Source organism: Propithecus coquereli, unplaced genomic scaffold (assembly GCF_000956105.1).
Source record: "Propithecus coquereli isolate 6110/MARCELLA unplaced genomic scaffold, Pcoq_1.0 Scaffold581, whole genome shotgun sequence".
Classification (NCBI taxonomy): Eukaryota; Metazoa; Chordata; class Mammalia; order Primates; family Indriidae; genus Propithecus; species Propithecus coquereli.
The window spans coordinates 307,993-320,043 of NW_012151741.1; the positions used below are offsets into that span (position 1 = coordinate 307,993).

At 37.2% G+C, this 12,051-nt stretch overlaps 1 protein-coding gene across 1 annotated transcript in view; it reads right to left on the reverse strand.

The window, feature by feature from the left end:
* Positions 1-12,051, reverse strand: part of PPP3CA (protein phosphatase 3, catalytic subunit, alpha isozyme) — a 334,145-nt gene that overhangs the window by 67,235 nt on the left and 254,859 nt on the right. The window contains exons 4-5 of the mRNA XM_012658351.1: positions 6,091-6,202; positions 4,866-5,011 (exon numbers count right to left, since the gene is read on the reverse strand). Of these exons, the coding sequence (XP_012513805.1) occupies positions 4,866-5,011; positions 6,091-6,202 (258 nt within the window). The remainder of the gene's footprint in view (positions 1-4,865; positions 5,012-6,090; positions 6,203-12,051) is intronic.

Genomic DNA, 12,051 nt, shown 5'->3' on the forward strand with positions numbered 1-12,051 from the left:
ACTCATTACCTGTCCTCATCTCCCCCTCCACCCCTGCCTCTTTAATCCCCACTCTTGACTCCTTTTCTCCCTTCCCCTGTTCTCCCTTTTAGCCTTCTTCCTCCTTATCTATTGTCTGAGTCATTGCCAGGTACTGGGTCTCTATGTGTCAATTTGTAGAGGAGCTTTTCTTTTATCTTTGGGGAGATTCCCATGACCACCTCTATGGAACTGTGATTCGGACTCGAGATGGGGACTGCCTTCAGGTTTTTATGGCTATGTTATGCTTTTTATGTTTAACAATACGATTTTGAGAACAGATAGCTTTCATCTTACAAGTAGTCACTTGCTATATGACATTTTGGATGTTCATTCATCACAGGCCATCTAGGCTTCTCATTACAAAGCACAAGCCTATTGTTGTGGATCTTACTGGACACAAGTAAGAGTCATGATAAGCAGTAAAATAACCTCAACTTTAGCAAATCCTTCTTTGGTGTACAGTTCTAAGCCTTATAATTTTACCTGAGGCCTTCCTATGGAATCCGTTTTCCAGCTATAAATGCTTAGCGAAGTCATATTTCAATTTTAAAAGGTGCATCTAGAAGCCATACGAATAATGTAATTGCTGGAAATAACATTTCATCAACAATTATATACCACTGTCAGTCACTTTCCTTTAGTTTACCCCGATTCAAATGTAATTAAAGGATCTTTGGTGAATTACCAGATAATATGGAACCTCTTGAATAAAAGCATAAAATAGCCATGAAAATCTACTGAGAATTGATATTCTTCATAGTCAACACTTTAATATTTAAAAACGTTCAATAGAGACAAGTGAATATACTAGGCTGACAACCAATCAATTTCTCTACTTTTCCTGGGATGCATAAGATGGCCTAAATAATGGTTTTGCTGCACACTAATTTTTACGAATATCTAAAGAGAATGAAGCAATATTTCACATTTTCAACACTCAGTGAAAACAAGACTCTTTATATTGTAACCATATTGTCAGCCATAAAATATTCATTGCAAATTTAGACTTGTTGAAGAGATTTAAGTAATTTATGTTTTTGGAACAATTCCTTCCAGAAAAAAAAATAATGTTTGCCCATAAAAATATAGAACTTCTTTCTGAGAAACAAGGACTTACTATTAGGCACAGGACAGCAGAGGAGGGGAAACTTTGATTAATATGAATCTTCAACTAAAGGTTTGGCAAAGCAACCAGAATATATAAGTTATGCCAGATAAATTATAGCGTACATTCTAAAAGTTAATGCCATTTACAGTAAAAAATAAATATAAAATTAGTAAGTGTACTGAAAACTCAAATGAACATATGAGAAAATATAAACCTAAAAATCATTTTATAGTGAAAAGCTTAATGATAAATGTGAAAATTCAACATAATATCTAAGTAAGTCCTGGGGATAACAGGTGATATTTTACAAAATCTACTTAATTTATAATGGGATGTTTAGTTATTTACTTTTTAAAAGTTCATCAAATTATAGAAGAATGAACTGCTTACATTCACGCAGAAAGGAACAATTGTGTACTTGAACTCCATGATTGTATTTCTCATTATATCCCTACAGTACCTTAAATACAGAGCACAGACCAGTGCTCTGTGTGTTACAGAACATGAGAAGCAAGTGTGTGATAGAGTCCTACAAAAAAAGACACAAACACACAGAGCAGGAAACGGGTATATTCGATGTACTTCTGTTTAATTTTTAAAATAAAAAGCGTGCATTTCCCTTCTAATGGGGAAGTAAATAAGATATTATTTTTATACCTGAACACTTGAACCTTGATGCCAGAGTGTTAAGGAAGAACTTGAATGTTTTACTTCCCTAAATACAGTTTTTCTCTAAAACCCAATGAACTCGTAAAAGAATACTGAGTTCATGGTAGTAGAGATTTATGATATATAATATATTCATGATTTAATAAAGTGTTTCCCCAACACCAACTGCCATGAAGAAAAGTACTAAAGAAACACAATAAATAAGAACCATATAAAATGGTTATTCGTTTTGTAGTAGAGGTTTATGGCTTTTTTTGCTGATGACTACGTCTTCAACAGAATAGCCTGATGGCCCATCTTTTGTATTTATTCTCTAGAGCACAGAACTTTATCAAGTATTATCGGTTTTATTCAAATAATGAAAATGCTATCTTGAGTGAATTTTTCACTAATACCCCTGTGTAGGAGGATGCTTGTTAAGTTCCTGATTTTCCACCCGAGCCCATGACATTTCGTCAAGGCAAGAGGATAAAACGTACAAGATCTGTCCAGAACGTATCCAGCCAGGTAATATGAAAAACAGAGACATTTACTGAAGAAGACACAAGACACAAGAAACACTGTGCACAGGGCAATGACGCCTCAGTCCCCTTCAAAGTAGGCATATTGGGACCTCACACGGTTCTCCCAGCATCTCTTAACCTGACCCCCCTTGTACCCAATCAACATTCTCAGACGTTCTGCTTGTTGCAGGCCTTCCAGAAAGTGGATCACGTTCAACAGATTCTTGACTATCTTTGAAGTGTTTGTGCCACATTTTTATTTGTGCTACACTCATTACACTGTCCCCAAAAGCCTTCTGAGCCATCTGAATAGTTCCTTGGGGGGGGCTGTTCAATCTTAATGCAAAATCTGATGCAGATTCCTTGCTCTCCCTGCTCATTCTGAATGCGACGGCCACACAGGCAGTGCCCACACTCCCCCAGTGGCTCTAGTGCCCCACTGACTAGTGCAGTGGCGTCACCACTGCTCACGCACGCACGTTCCAGTCCACTCTCCTTGGCTGCCAGGGTACGTCAATGCTGTGCAAACCGTCCTCGTTCTATTAACAACGGCTGGCTACTTTCTGGACAGACCTCATAAACGCGTACCTTTGAAGCCCAACATCTGCTACCAGAACAACCACACTTATTTGTACTCTGATCTATTCCATTTTCCAAACCTATCGTAGTAAGCGGTTATCAGGTTACTAATAGGATACACATATATATGAACAGATAAAACATTTGATTTCCTTATCCACCGAACACAATGGAAAAATACTGTTTACTAATTCAGGAACTTAAGGCAGCTGATAGAATGAACTTATAAATGTCATTCAACATACAGATTTGAGACTTGGCAATGAAGTTTCCAAACTCAGGGAAATGGAAAAAGTGATTAAATGGCAATCACTTAAACAAGTGACACTAAAGGAATCTTTGTATGAATGCCCAGAAATGATAAGAGCTAGAATTTAAATTGTGTCCGCGATTATTCTTAAGTAAACTGTGCCTAAGCAATAAATTCTATACTCACTGAGATTACTGCATCATTTATTTGAAGCCAAATCTACTTATAAGACATTAGGCCTTAATATATAATTATTAAATAGTATTATCTTTACAATAAAACTCAGCAAAATCTTGATTATTGTAGTTAGAATACAGTAATTTAGAACGATGTGACCAATTTATTCTTGATAAAATTATTGTTGAGAATAGTAACAAAAGGTTAGAATTATTCCCGGCTCTCTTTTCTTTTCTGGGATGGGCACAAGCATATTTTCTTAGGTCTCTAAAAGTAGAGGAAAGAAGGTCCTAAAAATAAATAAAGTTTTCAACTGTTCATAATTCTCACAAAAAATTTTTAGCTTAGATTTCCTTGATAGAAAGATAGAACACAATATTTCAATCATATATAACATGTTATAAACATTAATGTGAACAAATTATCATATTTTAAAATAACTCCAAGTAATATTATTTTAAGGGTGACATAAGAAAACATTTACATTGCTTTCTTCCTTTAGTGATTTTGGCCCCAAGAAAAATATGCAGAGTTTTTAGATCACTCTTTCCCTTGTTCTTTTCCTTACATTATTGGAATTATCAGAGTTAGAAATATAACTAAAAAAATAAAAGACCGTCTCTTCTACTATATAAAACTATGGCAAATTATTATATTTTCTCAAGAAAAAGACATAATCCACTTCCAAATTCAATTTAACTCATCTTTTTGCTGGCTAAAATAACTGTCATAGCCATGATTAAATTAACTCAATTGTTTTTCACCCAGCCATTCGGTGCAATCCATAGAATATCATCGCTGTCTTTGTTAGAGATTGTTACTTCAAAGTTTTAAGCTGTAACGAATAGTAGATTAAAAAAAAAAAACCTGTAAAGGTACATATTTCAAAGGTCAAGTTGTGATATTTTCCCAGGGGCAAAAGCAACATTTCTACCATAATGTATCTGAACATACACTGGATTGTTTGAAAAAAGCCAAAGGGAACTGAAAAAGCATTTCTTTTTTAGTGATCAAATATTTTAATTCTCCAATGACACACGTCACATGGCAAGGTGAACCTGAGGTTCTAAAGATAAAACTCTTCCAAATATAAATACAGCTTCCTTTCTAGGTAAAAATTTAACATCATGAGGAGATTCATGACCACTTTAAATCATTTTCATTCAAAGTTAGCGATAAAGGCAGGGTAATTAATATCTTCTGTTTAGCACTGAAGCACACAGAAGGATTAGACTTGGAAAATAACAGAACTTACTTTTCTTTTTTTCCTTTTTTTGAGGCAGAGTCTCACTCTGTTGTCCAGGCTAGAGTACAGTAGCATCATCACAGCTCACTGCAACCTCCAACGCCCAGGTGCAAGCAATCCTCTTGCCTCAGCCTCCTGAGTAGCTGGGACTACAGGTGAGCACCACCACACCTAGCTAATTTTTTAATATTTTGTAGAGACTGGGTCTCACTGTGTTGCTCAGGGTTGTCTCAAACTCCTGGCCTCAAGTGATCCTCCTGCCTCAGCCTCCCAGAATGCTAGGATTACAGGTGTGAGCCACCAAGAACTTACTTTTCTGATGTCATCTAGAGTGTTAATCTCTGGAGACAAACCACCGTGCACACACAGGAACTGCTGGTTCATCAGGGCAGCCAGGGGAAGGCAGTCAAAGGCATCCATGCAGGCGTCATACACGCGTTCTGAATACTTTATTTTACCTGTTAAAATGTGATAAAAAAACAAATATTTACTCTCATGATTGATAGCTAGGATCATTTCATTGAAATATTTTTTTTAAACATTCTCTTGCCACGACAGTATTATTAGCATAAAAGTATACATTGCAAATTCCAAAATATAATTAGTAAGATTTTTTAAGAGTTACGGATTGACCTTTTATACCGGGTGTTTTTCTTTGTCATTCATCTATACTTTACAATTTTTCTTAAGTTTTTATGCAGCAAAGGAGAGAACTTTTATACACATTCTGGCTTTTTATCTGCAGATGTATCACAATATACACAGACAACTGGAAGATCAAGAGAAAAACGGCTGTAAGGCTGGTTGATATTCCAGAATGATTTTACAGAAAAGCATATTGCAAGGAATTTTCTGAAGTTGTTTCTATCTCGCTGCAAATTGCTTTTCCCTTACTGACTTACATCTAATGTTTTGAGAGAAGTTTTTATGCTCCACTGAATATAGAACTAAATGAAACAAAAATACTGGTACGTGTAGCACCAATACCTGGCCTTTAATTTAACTGTGTTTATAGACAGCACAAAAACTTTAAGCTTTATGTATCTTTACAAGTTTCAGTGTACAAAAGGGAAAACTGAGAGGAGGAAAATGAAATTTAAAGGAAGCACTCTGCACTCCTAGTATCAATACCTAAAGGAAGTCATCTTTAATTTTATAGAATGCACGAGAGGCTAGTACCTGTTAGGCCCCAAAACAGAGGTATAGTGTTCAATCCGCCCTTCCCATTTGTTTTTCTTGAGTGATACGAGATTAAAGGGTAGAATTACTGTCCCAAGCAGTAGGATCCATAAATCAATTGTTTCTTATAATAAATTATACCAAATCTTAATTGAAATTCTTAGATCACTTTATAGAGAAGTTATAATTTAAAAAGAAATTCTGTATTCTCCCAACTGCCCATGCTTTCAAAGAAACACAGAATAAAATGAAAAAGTGTCACATTAAGTTTTTGACTTTTAGGCAATGGATTGCATATCGATGAAAATGATTATTTAGCACATATGGTGTTAAAGGAAGAGGACTGAAGTATACTTACATTCTTGTTTAAATGTGAAATACTCTGTTAGATGTCTACATTCATGATTTCCACGAAGTAAAAACAGTGTTTTGGGGTAAAGAATTTTCAAGGCCCACAAATACAGCACACACTGAGGAAAAAAAAATAAAAAATCATATAAATATTTTTCCTTTATATTTATGTATTCCATTGCTCACATATCCTAAAGACATGAATCAAACATGTTATCATGACCAAAAGTCCCCAAAGGGCTGGCTTTATTAGGGAGGATGTTGACAATCAAACAGAAAACATTACTTTGGCACAAAGTCAAGGTCCATCATACGTCACAAGAAAACAATAGATTTTACACGGTCAATAGAAGGAGAATTATGTGGCCTGGGGGCAGGGGGAGAGGTTGGTTTAGGGGGAAAAAAAATGAAAAGAGGAAGACGCTTAAATGAAAACATGCTGGTGTGAAAGTATGAGAAGAGATATTGATACGTGCAATGAGATTTCCTGGCCTTCATTATAACTATATTTATGTATAAAACAAAAACTTAGGGCTTTACATACAAAAGACACTGAAACAAAAGACAAGATGATCAGGGAGAGGAAGGCAGGGGGGTAGTGAAGAGAGAAAGTAGTAGAAAATGGGGAAGCAGTCAAAGTCAGCCTGAGCTGCTCAGCGTTTGCCTTCAAAACTTATCTTGCATTTTCTTTCCGAATTTTCATTTTCTGTTACCTGATTTTTTAAATAATTAGAGTTATAAAGAGAAGTGTTTAATTTCATCTATTAATTGTTTGTTAACCATACTGTACTAATAGCTAGGGGATACATTTCATATATCTTAAAACTCTCAAATTAGTTTGTGTAAAGATGATGCCAACAGTGCATTTACCAAGTTTGCGATAAACGTACATCGACACAGTGTTCTTGGAATGTGCGCTAAGACAACTGGAAGACTCAAGTGTGAACATCAAGTTCATCATCCTCAACTGGTATTTGTTAAGAATCCACAGGGAACAGAACACCAGAGTTTGAAAGCCAAGTCAACTTTTTTATCCTCATGAAAGTTACGTTCTAACAGTGAAGCTAAGAAGATACAGCAATCACAAAAATATTAAGACAAGGCTGATTCTGGTTACTAAAATCTGAAACCCAAATCCACAATATTCACACTTTAATAATTGGCTTCCGACACACATTAGATATGCTGGATAATGTCGATAGGGAAAAATTACTGGCAACTTACTCGTTGTGCTACCTGTGAAGAATGATCATCTCTGTCAGCCTACGCGTTAATTTGCAAAATGAGTGCAAACTAATTATGTTTTCAACCCGTTACGTTACAGTCCAAATTTTGAAGAAAATACTAATTATCGGAACAAGTGTGCCTTATTGTGTTGTTGGAGCAAGATATTGTCTCTACTATGTAATTATGATTGAAGTAAACAAAAATATTAGGTTGATGTTAAATCACATATATGTTAGTTTAATTCATTTTCTAATTATTGCTTTCTGATTATAGTTTTGAGCTAAAGTTCACGTGACTAATGGTATTAATATTTCTGAAAAGTTGACCAAATGGCCTGCACAAGTGATCCTTGAAGCGTATTGATCTGTCGATATGTGTAAAGTTCCCTGCAATCTCAGGATAGCCTGGTGGTCTAATGAGTCTCTGCTGTGTATCAGGTTTTATAGCTGCACTTACATGTTTTAATAAAGGGAGTCTGCACTACTCAAGCTTGTATCGCATTTCAGAAGATATTTATAAACCATCGTTAATGTCAACGAGAGAGGACTGTTCCCAATTTAAAGTTTATAAGGCTGTACCTTAATCTGAAAGTAATATGTGTGTTTTCTCAAATTGATTGTTAACTTAGGCTGTCTCATATAGAATATGAATGGGTATGTAAAGTCCTTGAAAATACATTTACATGTTGTAATTGCTGTTGCAAATGAATTTTATTCATATATTGGGAGACAGAATACATGTTTTGGCTGTACTGTAGTTCTTTTTTTAAAGGGTTTTTTTTTTTTTTTTTTGGAGGGCAGTATAACTTACCCAGTGAAGTGTTCGTATTTTAAATTACAGGTCAATTAATTTTTACATACGTATACTCCCATGAAAACAATACCCAGATCCAGTTACATTTCAGCACCTAGAAGGTGCCCCCTTCCCAGTCAATATTCTTTCGAAAATGTAATCACAATTCCGAGCCCTTTAAGGTTAGTTTTGCCTGTAATAATTTTTAAAGCAAAGCTATTAATTCTCCAACTAAAATCTAACTATATTTTTTTAGCCTCACTCAAATACTACTAGAGTAATCACATTCTAAGACCCACAGTTTCTCTTTTGCTATCTGTCAAAGACTTTGTTTTGATACTAGCACGTGGCTTTATCACCTCTAGTCTTAATGACTGCAGCTCTTTCATAAGCGAAACCTCAAAGAGTGATATAGAAATGCTCTGTGCTAAATATGCCGATCGCACCTACTTACTCACAACTTTTAAATGATGCAATACACACTTACTTTCCCTTATTATTTAATAGACATAAAGCTCCTGGTATATGGTAGGAGTTCAGAAAATATCAGCTCCTTTCCTGTAAATGAAAGAGGAAGGAAGGAAAAAAGGGAAGGAAGGAAGGAAGGATGGATGGATGGAAGGAAGGAAGGAAGGATGGATGGATGGAAGGAAGGAAGGAAGGATGGATGGATGGATGGATGGAAGGAAGGAAGGAAGGAAAGAAGGAAAGAAGGAAGGAGAGAGACTGGGGGGGTAGGGAGAGAGAAAAGTAACTCAATTTCCAAATTCTTGGCTAAGAAGAGTCCTCTTTTCGATTTTATTTCCTTCTCCCCTGTGGCAAGAATAAAATATCTTCCCACACACTGAGTGAAACCGCAACTGCAGCCAGCGTGGGGGAGTGGCGTGGTACAGGAAAGGTCAAGGGTGGACTGGGAGAGCAGCCCTGCCAGCCTCGCCCTCGACATCTGGTGGGCGGGAGCCGCCAAGTGTAGCCCTGTCTTGCTGGCAATTATTCTGCCATCTACAGTCCTAATATTTCGCAGAGCTGAGGATCTTAAGCAAAATCATAACCTGATATTAGTTAAAAAAAAAGTCTCTTATAAAAAATTATCACAGTCCATGAAAGCAGTGCAATAAAAGCAGTTAAACAATTATTTTTTATCTATGTGGTATCGGTTGCCTAATGTACATCAAATTTTCACTGAATTAATTGGTTAAGGTAGAAACACAGTGCCATGTTACACTGGCCTTTCTTGCGTGGTGAGAGGTAAATGAGTTGCACTAATCACTTTAACTAGATCCCTAATGTCTTTCCACTCTTACTCTTAATTAAGCAAATATTTACATTTTACAGTTAGTTTGGGTTACTTAATATGAAAGACTAAGGATCTCTCTATCTTTTGATTAATTTTTGTCAGACGTAGCTTCCTCCTATTTGATTAACACACGTTCCCCTACGAAGTGGCACTAAGAATGTAATTTTCATTAGTTTAATTGGTTCACCGATAATAATAGTGCAGTGATACACTTTGGAATTTCTGCTTTTTAATGATAAATATTCTTGAAAAATTGCATAGGGAAGTAAAGGAGGAAGCGAGGAAGTAAAATAATATGCAGCTTTAGCTATATGTTAATCAGCTTTCCCTGCTGGGAAACGCTCCAATCAAACGCACAGCTCTCAATCGCTGGACCATTAAGGGAAGGATGCACATTAGCTAGGGAAGATCCAAACTCCTGAAATGTCAAAGCAGCTCCCCTAAGACATCATCTGCCCGGCCACGAGGCAGCCGTGGAAAAGCAATGCAGGGAGACAGCCAGACAGCTTCCTCCTCGTGCCTGTGGCATCAGGGTGTCACCTGACATCGCTTGTTGTACCCCTTGCTTGTTCTTTTCAGGCAGAAGCGTGGAACGCTGCCTGACTCGACGTGGTTCACTCTGGTCTGTGCACTCGCAGTTAACAAACACAACCCCTCACCCTTAGCCGTGGTGGGGGCCTGGGTTTAGAGCTGCGTGCAGGCAGAGCAGAGGGGCCGGCTCGCTGCAAAACGCCAGGCAGCGTGGCGCAGGATGGCTAGACGGGGAGCTCGGGGAAGGGATTCGAAAGAAACAGCGGTGCACGACTGTTTGCAATTCTGAGTTTTTTCCCTGTGTTCTCCGAAAAACACACTCAGCCGTGGACCTCTATATACACATTTGCTTGATCAAAGAGATTAGGTAGAGTAATGCAATCATCAGAAAGAGCAGTATTTGCTGAAAGACAAATTATTACTCAAAACAAAATTACCTCTTTCATCACTACTCAAAAGCTTGCTTGTCTTATTGCAGCTAACTTTGTGGGAAATTATTTCTAATCTTGGCCAAAGAAGATTGGTGGTGGGCATGGGGGGTACATAAAATGAGCTCTGTGTACCCGGTGCCTGTAAACACACCCAGCAGAGACTGTTTGAAATCTGAGCCTAGTCTTCAAAGCTGATTGGGTAAAAATTAAAGTTAAGTGCTCCCCTTCTCCCAGAGGATAGCCAAAGGACAATACTGCAGTGGGGCTCTGAATTACTGAGATGAATCAAGAACCTTCTGAAGCCTGTTAGGGTAACACACACTGGAAAACTGAACTCTTATTTCAGGATTTTTTTAAACCAACATACTGTACTGGAGAACATCTTGTATTTAATGCTTTGACCTTCAGATTGCGTAGGTGTGGACAGGGCTGTGTGTACACGTTTGAACATGCCTGGGTGAATGTAACAGTGGGTAACAGGGTGTCTAAGTTTATGCATCACTGTTGTGCGCATTTTTTTGTGGTACTTTGTGGTACACTGGTGAGTGTGCTACAGCCGAGACCCGGGTAGCGCAAAGAGCAAAGTCTGTGAATCCCAGCATTGCCATTTACTATGTGTGTGACCTTCTCAGAGCCTCAGTTTCCCCACTCGTAAAAGGAATGCATTTACGTGTTCCGTTCAGAGCTGCGAGGAATAAACGAGGTCATTTAAACCACGCAAACGACAGAACTTACAAAATACAAACAATATCAGCTTCCTTAATCCACAATAAAAATCCCCAAAGTATTCTCAGTAAGTACATTTTATATGAAAGTCTGTTCTATTTTAAACATGACGATGACATCACTGAGCCATCCCAAAGCCCCTCAAAGGTCATCATCTAATCAAAATGGGACATTTTAGGTATGAATATTTTGTCATTTTTGTGTGCATGTGGCAAGTGCCTGGGGCTGTACTCTCAGACTCTTGGAGTTTAATTAAGGAGGTGGTTTTGAGGATGAGGACTCTGGTACGTGCATCTCGGAACTTTTAACTGTCCTATGACAACTACACTTGATACTTCACCAACAGTCTGTTTGATTCTTTGATCCTTTGCTCGTATTTCAAAAGCAGCGCACAATATAAAATATAGCAACTTTCCTAGTTCAAATATCTAGATTGATTATAGACTAAAACAAAATCTGCTGAGGAACAAATCAGTGATTACTGCTTCTCAACTTCTTTAAAAAAAACAGAGCTCTGAAAAGCTCTAATTAGGAAAAGTTTAGGAAATTGCAAGTGGTTTGAGAGGCCAGAGGTTCAGAAGCCTGCATTCTTCAAGTAAAATAATAAAAAAGGTAAATAAGACCAATAAAATTAAGAATTTAAATTATCCAAGGATGACACTGGTGGCATAAAGAAGGAAAAGCCCAATTGTGTCAACTGTTACTCAAGCAACATATGATTTAGTGCTTTCTATTCATTAACAAACTAACAAGGAAGTGTTGCCTTTGATTACATGTAAAGAGATACAAACTAAGTTGTTGAAAGTCACAAATGTTATGATATTAAAACACAACACTCCATCATCATTTGGCTGATAAAAATAATCACTCCCGGCCAGGCGCGGTGGCTCACGCCTGTAATCCTAGCTCTCTGGGAGGCTGAGGCGGGCGGATTGTTTGAGCTCAGGAGTTTGAGACCAGTCTG